Source organism: Battus philenor, unplaced genomic scaffold, assembly GCF_028537555.1.
Source record: "Battus philenor isolate CCGP_79_NKW_IND1 unplaced genomic scaffold, ilBatPhil1.0.hap1 SCAF_5, whole genome shotgun sequence".
Taxonomy (NCBI): Eukaryota; Metazoa; Arthropoda; class Insecta; order Lepidoptera; family Papilionidae; genus Battus; species Battus philenor.
Window position 1 is genome coordinate 11,158,902 of NW_027181715.1, and position 24,050 is coordinate 11,182,951.

Here is a 24,050-nt window from a genome sequence, read left to right on the forward strand (position 1 = left end):
AAAGGAAAGTTTCTTAAAGGAGGTTTTGAGTAAAAGTTATATAGTATATTAGAAAATATATTTTACAATGTTTGAACAGTGTTGATTTTATTTGTTCTTATTTATTTATGTTATACCAATGTGCTGTAATTGAAAATGTTCTTTACACACGTAACACACATAATAGGCTAAGAAATGGTAATTATATATTTCATAATAGTCTAGAAAAGAAGTTATTATAATGTGATTGATTCACAAAAGTTACAAATCAACATAAGCAAACATTTTTAAATAATTTACATTTATTTTCTTACACGAACTTTTACGTATCTTTACGCAGATGTACTTATTATAATAAAATATCTGTGTACTTATATTTTAAAATATTTATCGTTTATTTAGACAATTGTATATTACTTTTTGTAAGACTAATTGTGGCAGATAAATGTATAAATATTTTCTGTTAATAATATGTAATATGTTGGTAAAAAGTTATATATTTTAGAACCCAACATCTTCCAAACTGAATTTTATTTTACAGAATATCTTTACGGCGCTTTTACTATGGAAGTAATCTTAAAAACAGTCTTTTACTGGATGGGTATAGTAAGATAAATTCTAAAGCAAGTTTTTGAAAGGATATGAATGAAACACAGCTCTTAAAAAGAAGCTGTCTTTCTGAAGGCAGCTTAACAATGCCTGTGTCAGGAAAACAGAGTACAGAACACTGGAAGGAGTTTGTATGTGGTGGAGGATCTGCATTTTGCAATATACTGATAAGCTATCCATTAAATAAGCTCATTTTTCGACAGGTAAATAAATTGTTATGTTTTACTTAATAAATATTTATTGGTAACAAAAATATCAAACAATTTTTATTTAGTGTGTTTACTCATTGAATAATGTAAAAAATAACCTTAGTAAAGAGATATGTCACATTTGATTATTTACTTTTTTTCATAAAATTTACAATCAACAGTTTTAAACAAGATAAGCTGATACAGATAACAATAGGAAAATGAATAAAAATCATTTATCCTGCATTAGTAATAGGAGCATTAAAAAAATTAGCTATTTATTCTGCATAAGATTAAATTATAATAATGAATATTGAAATAAAGTAATTGAATTTTTAATTTATTACAGATGATGCATGGAGTTGAAGCAACATTGGCATTAAATCAACTTCAAAAAGAGGGCTTAGCTTTCCTGTACAGGGGAATGCTCCCTCCACTCTTACAGAGATCAATGTCTATGTCATTAATGTTTGGTGTGTATGATGAGTGTCTTCAACCACTTCTACATCATCAAATCAATCCTTATGTTGCCAAATCTATAGCTGGAATTGTTGCTGGTTGTTTTGAGGCCACTCTTATGCCATTTGAAAGGCTGCAAACACTACTTATCCACCCCAAATATCATAAAGAATTTAAAAATACTGCACATGCAGGCAGTTATATTGCAAGGCATTATGGAATAAAAGAATTTTATAGAGGGCTTGTACCAATTCTCTTTAGAAATGGCCCATCAAATGCATTATTTTTTATAATAAGGGATGAAGTGCAATTACGACTGCCACGTCAGGAATATATTGTGTATGACAGCATACAAAATTTCTTAGCCGGTGCATCAATTGGTGCATTTCTTAGTACATTATTCTATCCTTTGAATGTAATCAAAATTGCCATGCAATGTGAACTGGGCACTCCACATAGAACAATAGTATATGAGTTTAATTATATTTTACGCAAAAGGGGCTCAAAATTTGGTAACTTTTACCATGGCGCTCTACTCAATATATCACGAGCATTTTTAAGTTGGGGTATCATTAATGCCTCTTATGAAATTTTTAGGAAAATTTTATACAACTAGTCAATACTCAAGATATGAAATATCTATAAATGAATTGTTATTTATTTTTGTTCAATTTCTAATTTAAGAAATTTTGTACATATTAAAGTTGAGTGTAATTGCTCTGTATGCTGTTATATGAAATTTAGCATTTATTAGACTTCATCAGGTTATTTCACTTAGTAGGAAGATATTCAAAATCGTCCACATTGCTTGTTTATCTCACATAAAAGCTTATTTTTAATACTAGTGCAGGAAGTTTAAGGTTACAGTGTAGTGAAATTTAGTACAAGTATGTTTTATTACTGGTCTGCTTTATGTAAAAATCATTGATAAGAATATAAGTAAAAAATGATCTTGTTTAATGCAGACTTGACTTGTGATGTCTGTATACATGCAGGTTATTCTAGGTCAGTCTTTCCCAACCTTTTTTTTGCCATGTCCCACCTAAGCCTTTCTAAATAATGTTATATTAAAACGGCAGGGTTAAACTTATGTTTGATTCTCTATTGTCGTATTGCCCCCCTGTGGGGCGTGGGCCCCATATTGGGAAACACTGCTTTAGGTATTACAGATATCATTGATGTACCTTTATATATACCAATTAATTCTGTGAAATGAGATTTTAGCTATTCTCTGACATATAGCAAACTTTCTCTATTCCACTATAGACTATAATTTTCAATAAAATATGCCTATTTAAAGGTTTATTATATACTGTTTTCGGTTTTTTGAAAATATATGTTATGTAGGATTTTAAAAATCATCACCATGAAATCTAAATAAAGGAATTATTTATACAAATCTAGTACGAAAATAATTTATTATTACATATTTAAATTAATAATTTATTATGCACTGTAACATAGGCGAAATAATATTTGCAATCAATGTGTAGGTACAATAAAATTTATTGAGAAATAAAATTGGTCTGTTTAATTTGCTTTCAACAATTTTCCGCTGTGCATTTTAACAATCAATGTTGATAGAAATGCAGTTATTCTTTGAAAGTGGTATCTGGAACAATTACTTAAATAACTATGTATTACAATGAAATACTTCTTTTTCATATTTTTCTTCGCGTTGTTTTTACTGTGTGGTAAGACAAAAATAAACCGTATAATCTCATTTAATGTTACAAAAACAATTACAACCATAGAACATCCACTGCTGGACTTATTCCCCCCCCCCCCATGGATTTCGAATAGGATTGGTTGAAAACAGCCTACATAGAGTGTTATCCAAAAACCAGGTCGTCTGTCAACCTTATGGGCTGACGTCCAGATCCTTAAGGCACTCGCGGCCATCTGTTTTCCTATGAATACTACATGAGTAATATAAATTAAAACATCACATGTCATTTAACTTTTAAAGCACATTCGATTAAATGGAATTCTTTAAAGAAAAGTTATAAAAATTCCTTTAAAATTTTTCATCTTAAACTTGAGCAAAATACATTTCCCTTTTTAGCCGCCTGATCGTGCAGTGATCCGATAATAACAACCTGACACGGCGTTATTTTATGCGGAAAGCGTATCGAGATAGTCAGTCTCCTCTTGTTGTCCATTTTGTCCCGTTAATTCATGGATTATCCGCCAAAACTCCCTAAGTACCTGGCGACCAAAGCCAAAGTCATCAAAAGGAGCAATCTAACATAATTACTATAATGAAGTCAAGGCTAAGCATCTTTAGGGCTGTACCACCTCTAACTTTTATTGCGTTGCTGTAAATGGCAAAAAACCAAAACAATAATACTTAGTACATATGAATTTTAAATATATATATATTTGATTCAATTATTATTGTCACTTACGACGGCCCTCATAAGAAGGCGCAAGGTAATCCAGAGAGCAATGGAGAGGGCTATGCTCGACGTTTAGCTGCGAGGTCGAATCAGAAACGAGGAGATCCGCAGAAGAACAAAAACTATCGACGTAGCTCGAAGAATTGTTCGTCTGAAATGGTAGTGAACGGGGTACATTGCTCGTGCAACCCAGAGCCGTTGGGGCCGAAAGGTGGCGTGGCGTGGATGGGCCCCGCTCTAGGTTGTCCAATTACATGGTTATGGTCATAGGAAGAACCTGAATGCAGGCAACGTCGAACTGGTCATTGGGGCGGGAGGCCTATGCCTTGCAGTGTGCCACTATCGACTAAAAATAAGAAAAACATTATTATTATTCACTAATTTCTGTAATTATGTTTAGGAATATATCGTATAATAAAAAATAATTTAATAAATAACTGATTTCTGGTATCATTGCCACATTTTAACATGGCGATACGCTCAATATGTTTGTAACTTCCCTTTGCTCTTACGATCTCCTCATTCCTGATTCCATTTCGTTGAGCAATCTCCAGCATTGTTCTCTGCGTGGCTCATTGAGTGACTGATTTTACCAAAGCTTCAAATGAAAGACTTAGTTTCTATGCTGTTATTGTCTATTAAAATAATAAAAAGCTTCATTGGTATTACAGATTCGCAAAGGCCTAAATACAGGGAAGATTTTAGGTTTGAGAAAGCATTCGATTCTTTTTACAAATTGCATTCGGCAGCGAATTGGCACGAAGCTCGGATTCGATGCGAAGCCGAAGGCTCCGAGCTCATGGTGCCTGAAACTTTGGACGAGGCTGACGCAATGCCGTTGCTCATTACTTCAATTCTCAGTCATTACAATGGTGTATATGTTGGCATACATGACTTTTATTCAGAAAGATATTTTGTCACTATTAAAGGTTTGTCCGCTGCGCACATAGAGTTAATAAATGTTATGTGCTATGCACATAAATGTTTACATTGAATATGAAATAGTAATTTATGTTGCAAGGTAGTAAACTGCGAAATTCGATTTTGGATTTATTGTGGGAAGCCGAAGAACCAAAACACAGCGGCGGGAGATGCGTTGCGATGCGGAGAAATGGACGTTTTTACGTACACCCGTGTTCCGATAAGCTGCCTTTCATTTGTAAAACAAAAGCAAGTCACATCGCTTTTTACCAAGGATGTGATACATACGATCCGCGTGAGTACTAAGATGTATATTGTGCTTACTTTTACATATTATATTTGCGATAAGTTAGTAGCTGCCACATTTCATATTTAATCGTACAATTATTAACCCGTGGGTCCCGACCGATGTCAAGTTCAAGCAAAGACTACGACAAAGTTTCGAAAAACGTACATGATATTATTCCCGCAGGTTTATAAATAGCCACTTTGGCAATACAAGTGTGGTATTATTCTTAGGACAGGTAGATCTTGGAGGTAATAACAACACGAAGTTTGAAGTAGAAGTGTTTATATTTTGCTATAGTTTCTGTTGATGTTGTCGTTGAAAGCCATGTTGGATTTGTGCAGCTCCATCGTTAATGTGCCCGCAAAAGCAGACGGTCCGCGGGCTAAAATAATTACGCTGGGTGATCGCATCCCAAATACATACAAGAGGGACTATACCCGTGTATGTGCATAGTTTAGTGTCTGTAGTGTAGTGTTAGTTGTGCGAAGCGAGGAATACTAACTAATATTTCATCAAGATTACTGTTTATCACATATTTATACCGATTAAAAACTAGGAAAAAATGTTCAAAAAATAAAAATCATCAGCCAATCACAAGTCGAGAAGTATTGTAGCGCTCTCTTTCGCCCTATGTATATAAAGAATTATAATTCGCCTTTTCCACGCGCCGCTAACGTTGACGTGGCGTAGCTACTACAATTTAAATCAAATTATAAAAATATGACTGACGGACATATGTGAACTCTAAAATTGTAAATACTATGGGTTCCTCTATAAAAGGGTTAATTATGGTATATTTAAATGATTATTTTGACAGACATGTATAAAAAGACAGTATCTAAAAAATATTTCTTGAGGAAATAATTTACACAAGCATGTAAAAGTATTATCAATGAATGAATGGAATGAATGAATCAGCAGATTTAGAGGTATCCAAAATATTTTCTATAGATTATAGACACACTTAAGCTTACTTATTTAACGAAAATTTAATTGTAAATTCTTACGTTATTCGTACAGGTTCAAATGAAAAATTATTAATATTACTCAACTACATAAAATTAAAAAAAAATAGTGTGTTATTTATGTACATGTATCAAATTTCGTATCGAATTACAAAAGGTTACGGTTGGTATGCAATGATATAACAAAGTGAATTCATAAAAATAAAGCAAAATATAGGAATATATTTATAAATATTTATCATGCATCATAAAAATTTTTATTGTTAAAATAATCATGTATGACAGAGTTTCTTTTGTACAGTAATTTTGATACTTAACTAATGTAAATAATGTTAATATCGTGGTTTTCTTTCTGTCATTTTAAGTTGTAATAAAATTCTTTTGTTTTATAATAACTTTATTTAAAGTTTGTTATAGCATTGCATGATGTACTCTTTTTCTATTTTATTTGTAAAAATTCGTAATAGGTTGGAAGCTCGGCTATAATGGTTCCTGTTACATAACACATGCGGAACCCCAAACATGGCATGAGGCGCATGGTACATGCCTTTCCGCCGGTGGCTACCTCACAATACTGGATAGCAGAGACGAAGGAGAGTACATACGCGAGCTGTTTAAGAATGTGGATCAAGTTAAAACACCAGGCGACTACGCTTTTCTAGGATTCAGCGATCTTTTCCAGGCATATCATTATAGGACGGTGCATGGTATGGGGATATAAAAAATGAATTTAATAAGGCTGCCGCGTTTGTAAGCCTAATGCTCATCTTTAATGTCTTGGAAAACTTCCAGGTAACCCCATAAATAAAATGTTGGATTGGGATCTGAAGTGTCCGCAGTCAAATGACCAAGAGCGTAATGAAGATAGATGCGGAAGCATTCGGCGAAGCGGTCTCCTCACCACGGTCGAATGCGAAATTCCCGCCATTTTCTTTTGCGAAAAACCTGTCAAGGGCTCCTACAAATTTAAGAGTCTTCGGCATGACTTGCATAAACATCATAAATATGTGAAAAGTGAAATAAAAGATAACGCAAAAAGCTACATTTTATATCTACTTTACCGTGTGTTGTGGTATGTTAGCACACTCACGTTTTCCATACCTTTAATATCATACATAAGCATGTGCTACGAATACGGAAATTAAAAAAAATTATTTCATAAGAATATGCTTAAAATTTTTGTAAGTGAATTTCCATAAGCGTTTATTGTAAATTAAAGAATTATAGAGTATTACAAGCTTACCAAACAGATTTAAACAGCCCAGTCGCGATTTTAAACATACAGAACCTGGGATAACAAGAGGTTCAAGACTGTTGTGAAAATAAACCGCATAAACAATTTCAAACGGAACAACTATTACGAAATGCTTATATTGTCTTTGCTTTTGCTTTTTCTCGGTAGAAGTTAAAGCTGTTAGCCCTAAGGCTTTTACAGCTTCGGTACTGGAGCGTAAGGGTCCGTGAACTAGATACTTATATTGTCAAAGTTACAAGGCTATTGATACACCGGCGGGAAGGTATCATAAAGGCTACCCATAGTCCCACGATGCACGAGTTAGTCCTGTTGCAAGACGATTGAATAATCTTTATATTAATTGATTTCTGAATTAATATGATAATGAAATGTGACATAGGACGGGACTCGCGGCTTTGCAATGGTGTCGTAACATTTGTACATAGGTTCAAAAGTGGCGGCTACAAGATTGTAGTCTCTAGCCAATATAAACTATATATACGCTTAGAGACATGAGTAGTAAAGGTATAAAAATGAAATGAAGAAGGTTACAATATTTCAACTTTATTTTTAAAAAAAAAACCCTTCCCATGTAGTTTACATTTGATGTATACGCGTTTAGGTTGGAAACTACCACCTGTGCCCGTATTTGCTCCTTAAACATTCAGCCCAAATGCAAAAACGATAGGAGAGTGGGCGCCTGGCCTCTTTCGTTTTTGACATGACTTTTGCGAAGTCAGTTCGTTTTACGTGTCAATGCTAATTTATGTTTTATGTATAATTTGTATTTCCTAAAAATAAAGTAGATTCCTAATATCTGAGTTTTAATAAGGAATCAACAGGAGCATAACTGGCGACGTACGAATTCAAATTCTCGTTCAAATTCAAATTCGAATGCGCAAAAATTATTTAAAGCAGAATTATGTTATTGACCGTAGTGGCCAGCAATACGAAGCGTTATATTAATACATTAACGCTGTATACGTTTTTGCAGCACCTGTCACTATGACATTTTGATTTGTTTAGACTGTCATTGGTTATGTAATTAAGAAACTCTTGGTTTAAAAACTATTTACCCGCGAAAATTAAATGAAATAGAATAAGTTTATAAAATTGGACAATTGAATAATATTATTTTTAATAAAAATTAAATAATCGATTAATATCATTATTATAGGACTGCTAGAAAACTAAAATGAATAATTTTAATATAAGTGCTACCAAGTTTTAACACAAGAATTACTTTCATACAAATGGATTGTAGTCTTGCAGATGCAATTTTTCTATCGTTAAATCCCAAAATTTCAGTGCGATATCTGGATTCTTGCATTGTCTATTTACCATAGAAGATTTTCCGCAATCACTGTAACAAAAAGGATTATTGGTTTTATCCCAGAAATTAATAAGTAGTAGATTAATATTTTAAACAAGAAACAAATTAATGTAAACAGCAAATAAGTATTTTGTATTGATTTAAATCAGGTAATAAATATTAAGAGCTTTGGACTAATAGCTTATTTAATAGACCTATAATAAAATCCACTTTCTTCTGCACATGTCTCGTCAACCGCGCAATAGATGCTGGTCTGAGCGCCGCAGCGGGGTGACTTCATGAAGTAGTACATTACATTGTTAAAAACCCAAGTAGCTCCATTAAACAAAGTTTTATCCATATGTCGACCGAGTTCTGTACTGATGTTGCCCGGGTGAAGGCTGTATGTGTTAACGTTTTTTATACCATGCTCCTGAAAAAAAAAGTTAAAAAGTTGACGTCATGATGAAAATATGTCAAATATAAATGTATCTTTCCAATTTTACAAATAGCATTAGAAACTCCTTAGCACTAACGACTAAAAAGTGTAAAATTGTTGTAACTTATTTTATAGATATAATCTGTTTAAACACAAATAAGAAACACTGATTAAACTATTGATATTACATAAAATAAAAACATTCACAAACCTTAAGCTTCATGTCTAGAGCTTTCATAAAAATTATATTTGCAACTTTGCTCGCGCTGTACGCTTTAAAAGCGTTGTATGACTTCTCTTGGTTTATGTCATCAAGATTTAAATTAAAAACTAGAAATAACAGAATAGTTTTAAAAAGTATTCTTTTTAAATCAGCAGACCCTATACCGGTCCTTATTGGCAACGTGCTATGAAGATGCCATTGCTCAGGATTTCTGGACGTTATCGCATCAGGATTGAGGAGGTTTCTAGGCAAATGAAAATAATCAGCATAGTACAGTACCTATATTTTAAGACTCTGAAGTGGAGACTATCTAGCGCATCATAAGACGTTTACTTGCTAAGGGTAGGCTCCAGATGACATTTCCAAGGACATCGGAAGACGCTGGACGAAGGCCGATTTCAATCGGTCCAATTGGAAATCTATGAGGGTGGCCAATACCCAGTAGTAGACATTCTTCAGCTGAAATTATGTTTAAATTAGGATTTTTTTTTCGTTCTCCCATATTTTTTTTTGGGACAGGAATATAAGCCTTTCTATTTTCACTCTCTCTCTCTCATCCTTCACAATTTCAATCTTTCTTCCTTCTTTCATCCTTCATATTTTATTTCCCTCAATTTTTCTGTTTTACGTTATTGTATACAATTTCTTCTTAAAATCTATTACAGTGTCTTCTTACACAGTTTTGTTTCGCTTAACTACATTACTTATTACCTTGTAATATAAGCGCAAGAAAATGTGGCGGCTCTCTTCCTCCTCCAAAAGGGAAGCGACGTTGCCGCAATCAACGATTTTACCCATTTCCATTTTACAAGCCACTCTTAACCACCTATACGATAATATATAGATTGATAATATATTAGTTATAGTTCGATAACTTACACATATTCGCTAGCGATGACACAGTAACAATCCTTGCAGGGGCACTTCGTATGAGTTGCGGCAAAAGTAAGAGTGTCAGCAATGCGTGTCCAAAATGGTTGACCCCAATCTGCGTCTCGAATCCGTCCTCGGTCTGTCCCTTCGGACACGCCATCACGCCAGCGTTGTTAATAAGAATGTTAATTTGCTTCTCATTTTCTAAAATTCGCGTAGAGAAATCTCTAACGGATTTTAAACTACACAGGTCCAGCTGTTCAATAACTAATGATCCTGTATCACCATCTCCATTTGAATTCATTATATCTTGCGTTACTGCTTTAGCTTTATCCAAGTTGCGGCATGCCAGTATTACTCGAGCACCTGAATGCAATGAACCACAATGCAATGTTCGGAACAACATCGGCAATCAATTAAGGTCACTCACCCCTTAGATACAAATCCAATGCGGTTTCTTTTCCGATCCCTGTGTTACTTCCAGTTATGATCACTGTTTGATCATCCAAACGTCGCTTGCTTTTACACCATCCGCTTAAATAATCCATTTTATTGTATCGTAATCCTTAAAAAAATAAAGTTTACCGCGAAAACATTAAAATATTTCTGTAAGAAATGTCTAAAAAAATATCTAAATCCGGACCCTATTTTACTTATTCCATTATGTTTATGTAGAAATCTTTCACTGTTGTCGCTGTCACGTTCTGGAATGAGTAAACAGAACTAATAAGATACGCTAAATCGCTGTCAGCAATTAAAAAAATGGCGAAACAGCACTTCCATGGCCTCTAAAATAGGATAATGTGTAATATTTGTTGTTTATTCTTATTTATGTAATACCCTTTTTACGTATATATATATATATATATTTAAATATACATAAATATATATATATATATATAATAATATTTATATATATATATATCTATTTGTGCATATGTATGTGTGTATAGCATTGTATGTTTTTGTATGTGTATCCACCCCAAACTGCCCTCTCCTTCATGTCTCTCATCTCCATCCAAAGGTTGTCGGGTAGAAAGCGATAACAGCGGCTCTTGTACCTCTATATGAATAGTTTATTTTTTTAGTTATTATCTATGGTGTACAAAAAGCGGAAATAAATAATGTGTGGATACCACACTTGAAGCTACATTCAATCGCCCAATTGCTAACCCATTAGCCTCGACCGACGCCACACTATAAGCGAAGAGAGAATAATGTTCTCATTAACAGACGACGTACGTACGTAACTTACGACGTAGTACTAGCTAAAGTATTTATATCTGCCACCTTAACCAGCGAATACTTTAAGCGAAGAGTGAATAATTCTTTAATTGACAGACGTCGAACTTCGAATAACGCCTTAACTGCAACAGGGCTCTGACAAGTTTCCACAACGAGTCACTTATACGCTGGACGTGTGGAACCTTTTATGATGTTATACCACAGTTGTATAAACAGTGATGTGATTCGATAAATACAATTATTCCATATGGAATGACCATTGCATTTACTCCGGTTACCGCTCTCTTTACTCCTAGGCTGACTTTTTCTTAAAATAAATCCGTTATAAAGTGTATGTTTTATTTACGTAATAATACCAAGGACTAGCCCAATAATACTAGATGTAATGTAACGGCCTGAGCCGAGGTTTACGAGGGAGCCGACAAACTAAGTTATATAGATGCAGTTTAGGCGAAGTATAAAAATGAGAATGTCACTCAAATAATGAAAAGAAAAAGATTCTAATGACGAGAATTAAAAAGCATATATTAAGTAATATGAACATATATATTAAGTAAATAGCAACACTACTTTAGTGAAGTAACATTATTGATATGAAATAGTTTAAGAATGGTATCGACCACTGAGTAAATTAACCGGTAATTAGTACATGTAAACACTAGTGTTTTGAACAAGCCAAACTATAAGAGAAGAGCAAAAGAGGGAAATAATATGTATTTTGAAACCGGAAAACAGCTGGAACCGCTTGACGATGTCTTTGCTTGACCTTTACCCAGCGGCTTAAGGTTTACTATAATTTATTGTCCGTTTATTCTTTAATAGAAACTTACTCACATTATACTTTTATTTTGAAGCATTAAAGATGTTCTCATGATTTGTGTGCTCAGCGTTATTCACATGCATCTTATTTTTTTCGTATCTTTAACCATGTACAAGTAAAATAAAAAATATAAATTTATTTCTATATCATTATCACCATTTTTAATTATAAAAATTTATCTAATGGGATATTGTCATCTACCTTGCTTAAATGAAACTAGGATAGTAGATGTTGATTTAATAAAATATTACACGTAGCGTATGTTACATAAACCCACAAAAAAGTAGTGCGCGTGAAGGAGTGGCCTGGAATATTGTATGTTCAATATTAAATGTGCGAGAAAGTCGCCACGATCTTTTAAATATACTTAATTAAACATTGTGTTTACCTTTGTTAGTAACAGAAGTGAAGATACTGAAGGGATCAAGAAGTAGATTTATCTGTAACTCGAGATGTTATAAATCATACGTCTTATCGAGCTTTTTTCTTTAAAGTCGACTAGGAAGATCATTTACAGATACACTTATGACGTACTTGCATAATGCGGTAATAATAAGATTTCAAAATAATTACGATAAACGATTCGAAACGCCGCCCATTAATTTATGTGTTCATTGCTGTTTTAATATCTCAAAATATTTTATCACCAATTTCCGCGAAAATAAGAAAACATAATAAGCAATCATTTAAAAATGGCAAAGACCAAATACAAAAGTTATATTTTTTTTATTTTTAACTATAACAGTATTTATGACCATATCGCATGTAAAATTTGTAATAAATTATATTTAGGATATTTAGAAATAATACATGAATGTTAAAAATAAAACAACCACGCAAACGAATTTTACCCTCTTCTTCGATCGATTTTTTAAATATCTTTACATGTTATACACTCTGTTTGTACACATACATATTGCAGCTATTTTATCAGTAAAATTTAATGCATGTATAATATTTTACGTAGTTAAAAGGTTAGATATCTTTTTAACTACGTAAAATATTTGAATGTCAAAGATTGGCAATGTAATATCTTTATGATATAATGAAGATACATACTTGGCAGCACTATTTTAATGTCAATCATTTGACTGCGTACTTAAGTAACGGAACTTTTTCACTCAAAAGTTTTGTCGAAATCGACTTACTTTTTTACTTAATAATGTCTTTCTTTAGTGGGAGATGCCTAAGTAAAGTAAAATTATTCGGTAAAACTGCAATTATAACTGGAAGTAATGTCGGTATCGGTAAAGAAACCGCTTTGGACTTTTATAGAAGAGGTATATTAATATGTAATTACGATACAAAATCTAGATTAACGAAAAATAATGTCAATGAGTTGTTAAGACTATTTATTTTTAAGGTGCTCGAGTAATATTAGCATGTCGAAGTTTAGAAAAAGCTCAAGAAGCGAAGAGAGAAATTGAAGAAAAATGTCAAGAATTACCAGAAACTGGCGTTTTGGTTTTAGAGAAATGTGACTTGTCATCTATGAAATCTGTTCGCGATTTCACCAAAAAAATATTAGACACTGAACCACATGTTGACATTTTAATTAATAATGCGGGGGTTATGATGTGCCCTAAAGGCGAAACAGAAGATGGATTTGAAATACAATTTGGCACCAATCATTTAGGCCACTTTCTTCTAACGATGCTTCTTTTGCCCCGTATCAAAAACAGTACTCCGGCAAGAATTGTTACAGTGTCTTCAAAAGCACACACAAGTAATTAGTAATAATGATGACATTTTTAGTTATTCAACAAATATAGCATTGATGAACTTTTGTTTCAGAATATGGCATAAATTTTGATGATTTGAATTACAAGAAAAGGCGATATAATGCCATGGAGGCATATTCACAGAGCAAACTTGCTAATGTCTTGTTCTCTAGGGAGTTAGCAAAGAAACTCAAAGTAAATAAAAAATTAAATATTTGTAATTTTTAAAAAACATTGAACAATGAACCCAATTGCACCTAGTAATATTAAATTTAATAAGAAAATCTTAATACCACTGCAATGTTTTGTTGTTTACATAGATGATCAAAAATGTAAATAACTATTCTAACCTTATTAAGAGAAGGCCCACCTTAACATTTTTTTCTTACATCACCCATTTTAACATACATAATATTTATATTACTAGAAAAAGATTAAACTTGTGTTAAGTCTACTTTCGATTTCTCCCCTGTGGAGCCTGGGTCCCATGATGGAAAATAATGGGTATGGATAATATTTACATTTTGGTTTAACTTTAAAGGCAGTAATTAGTATTATTTGTAATTAAAAGATTCATTATATTTCAATTTTGTATGTAGGAACATAATATTGAAGGAATTAATACATACAGCTTACATCCTGGAGTAATTAAAACTGAGCTTGGACGTCATATGAATGAAACCTTGTTTTGGGGAGCAAGGAAATTATTTGGTGTACTCCTTGGCCCTTTTATGAAGTCTCCTGAACTAGGAGCACAAACCACAATTTATTGTGGAATAGATGAAAAATGTGCTAATGAAACTGGACTATATTACAGGTAATAATTTTTGTACTATTATTTATGTAAAGTATTATTTATGTACTTACAACTGTGGAGAAACTTGTAATATTCGCTGCCTCAAACATAAATGTTTGTTATACAAAATAAGCCTTATAAAAATTCAATTCATAATTTTTAGAGATTGAAATATGTGCTAAAAACTAATGCATAAAAAATTATGCATTAGTTCTCAAGAATAACCATGAATTTGGAACTTTTGTTATTAATAGATCATTATTTATTTTTCATAATTACATTCAATTGCATACACATTGAGGTGATCTAAACTTTTTTTATAAAAGCCTTACACACTTCATACATATTTTTGAATTTTTGTTGTATTGAAAAAACGATACATGAAATAATTTTAATATTATCTTTTTTACAGTGATTGTGTTGTTACAACGCCACATCCAAATGCTCTAAATGATGAATATGCAAAAAAATTATGGGATATTTCAGTGGAACTTGTTGGTCTTCAAGATTTTAATCCATTTACAGTTAATGATCCAGGGGTGAAGAATAAATAAATTATAATTAATGGGATTTGTATGTAGGAATTAATAATAAATCTTTAATTTTATATGTAATATATGGAGGTATAGTATTTCATGCTTAAATGGAAAACCATTAATCTATAAAATGGTTTTCTGCTTTTTTTAGCAATTTCTATTTCTTGTAAATATTTTTCGTACTGAATTCAATAACAATTCTGAATCATTTTTAATTTTAAATATTGTTTTTTTTTAATCATTATTTTATGTTTTTCCTTAATATTTTACTATTTTTCCTTTTTAGACCTTTTAATGAAAATAATTTAAGAAATTAAGTATTATTGGTTCTTGCCACTTTTATATAATTGTTTGTTTTTTTTTCTTATTTAAATATAAGTAGTAATATTAAGTATTGACCTAAAAATTTTATATTGTTAAAATATAAACTTACTGTACAATCTTTTAAATTATATATCTATTTATTATTTGCACCTAATAAATAAAATAATATCTTGACTTTTTATTCTTTTTTACCTTTTAATCAGCTAAATAGTGTTATTAATATTCTCAAAACACTTTTATGTGGAAACAATGCATATTATTCAAATATCAAAAGAATTGTTTAAATAAATTTAGATATGTATGTAACTTAGTGAAATAATATTGGGTTGTACTCATTTCTTGCGATCGAATCGAAATACCGATTCCAAACTAAGATACATTATTAAAATGGAAATGTTTCCCTAACGAATTGTTCTTATTAATAACTGTACCCGATATGTAGCACCTTCATTTTCATGAGGCTAAAATCTTAAAACGTTTGGTATCATTTTTCGATTTTATATTTATCGTTATCAAAAATAAAATTGCACACGTAAAACATGTTACGACCTTCATGCCAATGTTTTTTGCGAAAAATTGTAGAATATCCTGCGTAAATGCTACTCTACCATAGTACATTATTTATATGCTGGATTTAAGCAGTACCAACCTGAAAAGTGATTTCCACCGTGAAACCTATAATCCGACTTCTCACAGTAACTAATGATTTTCAGTGTTGTTATAATTTTTGAAATAGAAATTTACACAAAATTTTTGTTTACTTTGAAAAATCCGGGCTTAAATTTTAAAAATATTTCAAAGAATACTGGTATATTCGAAAACCAAAATAATTTGTTAATTGCTTTTCATTGTTACGTAAATTTGTAAATTAATGTTACAAAAACAACTAACCCGTCATTTTTTAATTGCCTTTGTAAAAAGTAAAATAAAATTATATATTAAAATAATTAATATATAATTTATTGCATATTATTAATATATAATTTATTATATATTAAACGAACTATAGAACATTTTGCCAATTTTTGCGGTGTAATCTAATTAAAAGTAAGTAATATTCTGGGATAAAAATGACAAGAAAATGTCTAAAGAAGTAAAAAGGCTTAATTTCAGGTAAACTTTAAATAACAGGGACAAGATTTTCCATTTAGATAATAAAAATATCTACAGTTATGTGTGTCCGTTTGAATTGTGTTGTAATTTTTAGTTTCCATAATCGATATTAATAAAAAATTAACCCTTTTCTTTAACTGATTCTTGTCACTGTTTCATCTTCATTATACGAGGGGGACAAGAAAGTAATGTCGCTTTCTTAATTTAAATTCACACGAATACATTTTTAACAAGTTTTTATTTCTAATCAACAATATATTTACCTTCGTTAATAACAACCTTTTGCCATCTAGTACACAAATTTTCAATGACGGTTTCAATCTGTAAAATATGTCAACAAAAACGACATTACTTACCGGTCCCCCAAGTATAAAGTAGAGATAGAAGACAAGTAGATAGACTACGAGTAAGCCTTACTTAGACTTAAATGTTCATTACTAACAAAAATGGCTTTCCTCACGGGAGATAAAGAACGCCGCCATATTTTCTTAAGATATTGTCATAAAATTGTAAAGGAGGTGATCAATAATAATGAAAGGTAAAGGCCAGGTAAAGCGAAACGATAAACAAAATTATAAGCAATAACTGTGATATCAATGATTGAAACGAATGCAGAGCGATGTGTGTAAGGGTTGTGTACGAAAGGAAAAATAACGTGAAGATTGAAAGAGGATATAGTGATAGAAATTGTGAAGGACGAGAAAAGAAAATGCGAAAAAAGTGTGATGAAAAACTAATTAATATAATAATCCCTGTCATAGCTTTGAGATACGCGGGGTTTTAAAAACCAAATAGGGGAAGGGCATAAAAAAAACAATAATGACTGAATTTATCAATAGTCTATACCAAAATAAGCACATAAACTAGGGCGTCAATTCTTAAGCACTTGTTTTCAGGTAAGGGTGTAAGTCAATATTAATGGAACTAAATAAAATAATAACATCCGATCGAGGTGGGTTTCGATCTTTTCGCGCACACTTGAATCGGAATGTTACAAGCATTACGAGGTAGACCAAAACCGTGATACCCTCTCTCAGCCATCTGATTCAGCTTTCTACAGCCCCAATAGCAGATTTTCAGTCTCCCAATATACAACGTGGTGGTAATATAAATAATGTATTAGCCTGAGTTATGGTTCTTAATGGACTTCTCGACCATATTAACTATAAAAAGTTGTAATTTAAGCAACTTTAGCGCTTAAACCTCCTTAAACTTGATGTAGTTGTAAACGCCAAAGGACAAGCAGCATTTTTTCATAAAAAAAAAAAGAATACAGAACATTCGAGAAGAATACACAACTTTTTTTGACGAGAAAATGTATTATGGGAGAACGTATATGAGAAAAAATGTAAGTAATGACAAAGAACTTCTAAATTTTCTGGCAATAGTGACCATTCAGCTTGTGCTGCAAAAAGTTCACATTGATGTTTAAATGTTATATTAGGAGAATGTTTAAGAGATAAAATTTTATCTTTCGATTCGAGCACCTCTGTGACCTTAGATTATAGGCTAATGCATAATCGCTTCAATCACGAAATTCAATCACGGCACAAGTTGAAATAAGATTTTCAGCAATGAGTCGGACCATTTTAATATAGTCACTATGGGATTTAAAAAAGGATGTACAAAAGCGAAAGTGGTGCTCGCTATCAGCGTTGAGTCAAACAATGGACAGGTCTTCGAGAAAGAATAACAAGATATTGACCTTTAAAGCTGTCAAGGTTATATTCACTTCCCTAAACTTCAAGTTCTTGATGCTAAAAGTTATAGCTTACAACACCATAGCAATGCGAATAAATATTAGCGAGAGAGAATTTGTCACGTAAACGTTTTAGAAAGAGAGTAGATTTCAATTTGGGATACTATACAGTTTTTCTTTAAAAAAAAATATTTCGTTTTACTCATAGATAATATATTTGTTTTGTTTTAGGGGTGTGCAATCTTTAAGTTATGATACATTATACCGAAGCTTATCTTGTCATTGTCATTTTTATTTGATTGACAACAGTTAACATCTTTTTTACTGCGGTATATTGTACATTTCATGTGCATTGTTTTTTGTCATATTTCCGTTTAATACAAACATATGAGTGACTGTAAATGATGGAGTATGATAACGATGAAAATATATGGAGAAGACAATCTCTACCCAAATCAGAAAAAAAGTCCTGTCACTCAATTCCAAAGAGATCAACCACTTTAGCTGTTATTGTATTAGGATTGGCAGTGCTCAGTTGTTTGCTTGGATATTGTGTTTTAAGTGAAACACTCCCGTATGAATCTAAAACCTTACGCCTTGTCATTATTGTAAGTATTTACCATTTTGTAAACAGTCAACAGAATATTTTAAGAATTACTCTCTTAAATGTCATTGAGATAAACAACAAACTCTTTATTTATAATTTTGTAATAGTAATTAAAAGCAAGAAAAAAAAATTAAAACCGTCACTGTTAAGTAAAATGTATCCAAACTTATAATTTTAGCTATGTAATATAATTATTAATATTTTCATACATTTTCAGTTATTCCGCCATGGAGCTAGAACACCAACAAGCAATTATAAAAGTGATCCATTCAAGAATTATCAATGGCCAGATGGACTTGGAAGCTTAACAAATGTAAGCTCAGATAATTTTAACAATTAAGTTATTATTTTTTACAATATTTTTTTTTAGACTTAAATTTTATCTAAATTATTACTAATTTTATCTTGAAAAATATTAATTCGGTTAAGTAATTAACTAGATAACTTAAACAAAGCTAAAGATAAATATCAAAGAAAACATCCTTTCCTTGGAAAAAAGTTATACTATGTATATTGTTTCTAGATTACCTGCATTAATTAACATTTCTATCGTTATATACAGGTTGCTCCCATTCTTTTTTAACTTTTATCTGACTAGATCATTTTTCTATTACTATGTTTTTGAAGATATCTATAAAATTATGAATGTGTATTTTAAAATGTATAGTACAATTGTTTGTATAAGTTTATTGAGGTGTGTACTTTTACCCAAGTCTATATATTTAATTCTGATATTATATATTTGTTATATTTTATCAGAATTAAATGAAACACTAGGGGATTTCGATGCCTTTTAGTGGGTATCTATTGCTTGTTATGATGATGATAAACTTTTACAAATTTATTTTAGTAAAAAATCTGCTTTTATTTAATTTTCAATTACATTTAATTAAGTGTTAAAAATTAAATCTTCTATTTTTTTCAATAGTTTACACATTTTTATCATTGCCTTGAGGCATATTTTCCAGGACAAATAAATTCTTTAAAAAATAATTTTTCTACAAATGAATTTCAATGAATTGAATTTCAACTCTCATTAAATTTCAATTCATAATGGAATATTAAAAATTTTGCAACATGGTTATAAGGACATATTTATCAGGCAGAATATCAGTAGATTAAGTGCAAGATTGAAGTATAGATATCAATCTGTGTATACAATTGTTGATAATGATTGTATTTAAATTACTATTTTATATATTTTATTTTAGGCTGGAAAGCTACAAATGTATGAATTGGGCAAAAAATACCGAAGCTATTATGCTAATTTCATACCAGAGGAGTATTATGATAAGGATATATATGTAAAGAGCAGTGATAAGTCCCGATGCCTCATGAGTGCCTATACTTTTTTGGCTGGACTGTACCCACCCACAGAGCGCCAATTGTGGCATCCTGAGATACCATGGCAACCAATTCCTGTGCATTCATTACCTAGGGATTTGGATAATGTAAGATTTTTTTAATAATTACCTATAGAAAGATAATAAAATATATTGCATAAATTTTCAATTAACATGTGATATATTTGTGTATAGTATGATTATTATTTTTTTCTTAAAAGAATGGTAATCTCTAATATTTGTAATTTTGAGTGAATATTGATATATATTTCGAAGTAAGTCTCTTTTTCAATTCATATATTATTTGTTTTTGGTACAGTTTAAATAACTTTTAAGAGATGTAGTAGCATTGTATTATTGTAAAACAGAATTCAACAATCAGAGTCATTTGTAATGATATGTATAACTAGTTAGGTGAAATGATTAAAGTTTTTGCTACTAGCCATTATCAGGCTTTCTGTAGCTTCATTGAAATGGAGCTTGCGGAACGGAGATCCGCAAACTTAAAAATGTATAACAATGTTATAGGATGTATGAAACTTTTAGATTAGTACAAACTGTAACTGTTTGAGGGCCAAAAATTATTTTGAAATGTGTGTAAAATTAAAATGTTTGAGTATACACCATGAATTAACTAAATTTAATAACATGATAATGTTATTAGAAAAGATCATAAAAATTTATCAATTATTTTGTTAAGTGTTGCAATTTTTAACAAAAAAATATGATTTACTCCCTTCCTTATAATTCTATGTAATTGTTTTGAATTCCAAAATGAAAACAAAAAGTTCTATGTACTTATGATTATATTCTTTAAATTTGACTATATGAAATTTGCAACAAAGCATTGTTGACATGTTGGAGGATTAATGTTTTCAACAAGTTTGGCACAAAACAAGAAGTTGTCATATTTGTCTGCACTCAAACAGTTAAAAATATGGAGATAGTATTGTAGCTTTAAATATATATAAAGCATGACTAGAAAACCTTCTTAAATAGATTGTACATAACACACTATTGTGTTCTTTCTAGATAGTAGCACAGACCAAACCCTGCAAAGTCTCTAAAGCAATGTATGAAGAATTGTTAAATGAAAAAAACGCAGATCCTAAATTTTCCGAAATATTCGATTATTTGAGCAAACACACAAACCAAAGCATGCGAAGCATATTAGATGTAGACTTCTTGTACAGCACGCTACAAACGCAGCAAGAAGCTGGACTGAAGCTTCCGGATTGGACTAAGAATGTCTTTCCAAATAAAATGCGCACCCCGTTTATGCTCAGCCTGGCTTTATTATCATACAATAAAACATTACAAAGGCTAAAAGTAGGCAAGTAATTGTCATATAGTAATTTTTAGTTAAGCATCTCTCCATCTTATTTCCACTTTTTCTTTTTTAAACAATAAATATAGTTTTTTTTTTTAAAGAAGCAGAATGAAATACTGCAGATCTTACAGGAAAAGTACATTTAAATTGTGTTAGTTTTTCTGCACCTTAACCTAGAATTAAATTTTATGGTTACTATAAGTGGCGATAAATTTTATCATCACAAGGAGTAATTGTAAATCTTATTTTGGGACATCTTCAGTGATCAAAATTAAGTAAAATTTGTCACAATCATGTTTTAAAATGTCCACGAAAAGAGTGCATTACTTGAAGGGTAGTTAAATGTTTAAAGAAAAACGCTGTCATAAACATATAAATATACACTGTACAAGATTTATGGCGTTAATCTTTGCCTTGTTTTTATTCCTGTTTATACTATGCGCAAGATGACAATACTGTTTATCGCCACGGCCACCTATTTATACCAGACAATACGTCGACAATAAAATATATTTATTTGTAGAGGCTACATATTTTTTTAATTATACATTTTTACTGTATACAACAAAAACATTTGACCACAAAAAAATAATGACAGAAATAAATTTAGCCATTTATTGCATAAATTTTGTCTATACACAAATATTGTATTTTACCCGTAGACTTATTAGAAAGAAAAATATATGTTTTAATATGACGGAAGTTTTTATATTTCTTTTAATTTTTATAATTAATCTATTACCAAGTTTGATATGAATGTTGTTGAATGTTTTAATGTACATCATTTTATAGGGCCATTTCTGGATGAAATAAAAAAAAGTTTTGAAGAAAGTATTAGGCATACAAACATGGACAAACTGCTTTACATTTATTCTGGGCATGATGTGAACGTAGTGGCTCTGTGGAGGGTGCTAGGATACGAAGAGTTACTGGAACCAGAGTATGGCGCCAGCCTTACATTGGAACTCCATGAGGAAGTTGAACAGGACAACTTTTTTGTCAAAGTAAGAATTCCATTGAAATTATTTGTTTTTTTAAATATCTATTTTAATTTCACTGCAATTGAAATTTATAACTGTTTATTCTTTTAGGATGTTATTTCATTTACTGATATTTTAATAATCAAAGTTTTTGTTACCCTAAAGTGATTATTCATCTTTGATCTTTATGTGGAACCTCCTGTAAATGTATGGTAATGGTAATTAATTTTTGGTACAAACTATCCATAAATCAGTGATTTCTTAGATTCTAAATGTACTGATAAACGGTTTTAAAAAATCGGATTATTATTAAAAGTAATTATTATTTAATGTCTGTCTCCACAGAGTTTGTACTCTCGGAAGTTATTGTCTTGCCACATTACAATAGAAAAAAAATTGTTAACTTATTTCAAGCTGATTATTCAACCTAAATGGATATAGGTGTAAAATTTGTATAACTTTTTCTGAGATAAATGAGTTACATGCTTACCTCTTTAAAGCTTTTATGCCTATAAAAAATCAACCTTCATAAACTTTTCTCTAAGTCTATGTCAATGTGACATTTGCATTACATTTATCCCATACACATTTTAAGTATTATTAGTTTTATAATACAGTATTACAATTTTTTTTAGTTGTTTTATCGTAACAACACTAAGGTGGAAGTGCCTATGGAGTTAAAGATCCCATTCTGTGAAGGCTCCTGCACAGCGAGTAATTTTCTTCGATATCTAGAAACTATGATTCCGGCCGATTGGGAAAAAGAATGCCAAAATTAACATACAACAGGAGCTATATATCCTTATTTTATTGATTTTAAATAAATTTTTATTTAGCGATTTTAAAAAGTCAGTGATAATTTTATTAGTAATATATTTATCATCTCTATTATCACTTTTTAACATCATCTAATATGTCTAAGCTGTTATACCGGCATTTTTTAAAAATATAACATTGTCACAAAATTAGCCAGTATGTTAAGAGTTTCAAAAGTCTTTTCCAAAAACTTTCAAAACTAAATTCAATTTATTTTTGTACATTTGCTGTAAGTTTTTTTTACATAAATAACTTTATACATTTTTAATGTCAATATATCATGTAATATATATTAAATAATGATATATTATCAAAAACCTGCATAAATAGATTTGTGGCTATTTAATGTCATCCCATAGAAAAAATGATTATGTCACAGAAATTACTTTTTAAATCTCATCGTGTCATTTTTTTTATAACACTTATTTAATCATTACCACAGCATATAAATGATATAGAAGCGGATCATGTTAATAGTAAAGTGTAGTTTAATAGACTTAAGTATATAAACAAATGTTGATGTCATTAGATAAAACTGTCATAAGTAGACAGTTTCCACGTCGTTTTTCCTTTACATAATTATATTCCTTATTAATTGTTGCTATTTTATTACTACAATTGTGAAATAGTTACATTATAATTTGGCGTTCAAATTATAACAAGTGTGATAGTCAACAATGTCACAATTTGATTTATTAACTCCACTATAAAATTTAAATGACGAAAATTCTTCGCCTAAGGGCCAGTATTCGTATGGCCAATAATAAAATTATTTATTAATATATAGAATTAATTTTACTATATTGTTTATGACCATGATTTTTTGTTAT

At 30.8% G+C, this 24,050-nt stretch overlaps 5 protein-coding genes across 7 annotated transcripts; 4 read left to right on the forward strand and 1 right to left on the reverse strand.

Annotated features, from left to right (window-relative positions):
* The first annotated feature begins 3 nt into the window (after positions 1 to 3).
* Positions 4 to 2,718, forward strand: LOC137929339 (mitochondrial nicotinamide adenine dinucleotide transporter SLC25A51). Its single transcript, XM_068772233.1, has 3 exons — positions 4 to 177; positions 521 to 791; positions 1,126 to 2,718. The coding sequence occupies exons 2-3, from the start codon at positions 621 to 623 to the stop codon at positions 1,849 to 1,851; spliced, it is 897 nt and encodes a 298-aa protein (XP_068628334.1). The 5' UTR covers positions 4 to 177; positions 521 to 620; the 3' UTR covers positions 1,852 to 2,718.
* Positions 2,719 to 2,816: 98 nt separating this feature from the next.
* On the forward strand, positions 2,817 to 6,954 carry LOC137929896 (C-type mannose receptor 2-like). The gene is made up of 5 exons (XM_068773025.1): positions 2,817 to 2,929; positions 4,306 to 4,563; positions 4,656 to 4,850; positions 6,277 to 6,516; positions 6,602 to 6,954. The coding sequence occupies exons 1-5, from the start codon at positions 2,881 to 2,883 to the stop codon at positions 6,952 to 6,954; spliced, it is 1,095 nt and encodes a 364-aa protein (XP_068629126.1). The 5' UTR covers positions 2,817 to 2,880.
* Positions 6,955 to 7,605: 651 nt separating this feature from the next.
* LOC137929540 (retinol dehydrogenase 11-like) lies at positions 7,606 to 16,027 on the reverse strand. 3 transcript variants are annotated; one of them, XM_068772540.1, is made up of 7 exons: positions 15,982 to 16,027; positions 10,544 to 10,594; positions 10,321 to 10,455; positions 9,897 to 10,256; positions 9,006 to 9,124; positions 8,571 to 8,788; positions 7,606 to 8,406 (listed from the first exon to the last, which is right to left on the reverse strand). In XM_068772540.1, exons 3-7 carry the CDS (start codon positions 10,436 to 10,438, stop codon positions 8,289 to 8,291), a joined length of 933 nt encoding a protein of 310 aa, XP_068628641.1. In that variant the 5' UTR covers positions 10,439 to 10,455; positions 10,544 to 10,594; positions 15,982 to 16,027; the 3' UTR covers positions 7,606 to 8,288. The 3 variants fall into 3 exon arrangements, with proteins under 3 accessions (XP_068628641.1, XP_068628642.1, XP_068628640.1); XM_068772541.1 differs by lacking the exon at positions 10,544 to 10,594 and having other exon boundaries at positions 15,982 to 16,019; XM_068772539.1 differs by lacking the exon at positions 15,982 to 16,027 and having other exon boundaries at positions 10,534 to 10,649.
* On the forward strand, positions 13,048 to 15,090 carry LOC137929527 (retinol dehydrogenase 13-like). Its single transcript, XM_068772519.1, has 5 exons — positions 13,048 to 13,235; positions 13,319 to 13,681; positions 13,750 to 13,871; positions 14,276 to 14,493; positions 14,885 to 15,090. The coding sequence occupies exons 1-5, from the start codon at positions 13,118 to 13,120 to the stop codon at positions 15,024 to 15,026; spliced, it is 963 nt and encodes a 320-aa protein (XP_068628620.1). The 5' UTR covers positions 13,048 to 13,117; the 3' UTR covers positions 15,027 to 15,090.
* A 2,430-nt stretch (positions 16,028 to 18,457) lies between the features above and the next one.
* On the forward strand, positions 18,458 to 23,372 carry LOC137929632 (lysosomal acid phosphatase-like). The gene is made up of 6 exons (XM_068772675.1): positions 18,458 to 18,752; positions 18,969 to 19,064; positions 19,963 to 20,202; positions 21,127 to 21,427; positions 22,217 to 22,428; positions 23,040 to 23,372. The coding sequence occupies exons 1-6, from the start codon at positions 18,546 to 18,548 to the stop codon at positions 23,181 to 23,183; spliced, it is 1,200 nt and encodes a 399-aa protein (XP_068628776.1). The 5' UTR covers positions 18,458 to 18,545; the 3' UTR covers positions 23,184 to 23,372.
* The last annotated feature ends 678 nt before the right edge of the window (positions 23,373 to 24,050 follow it).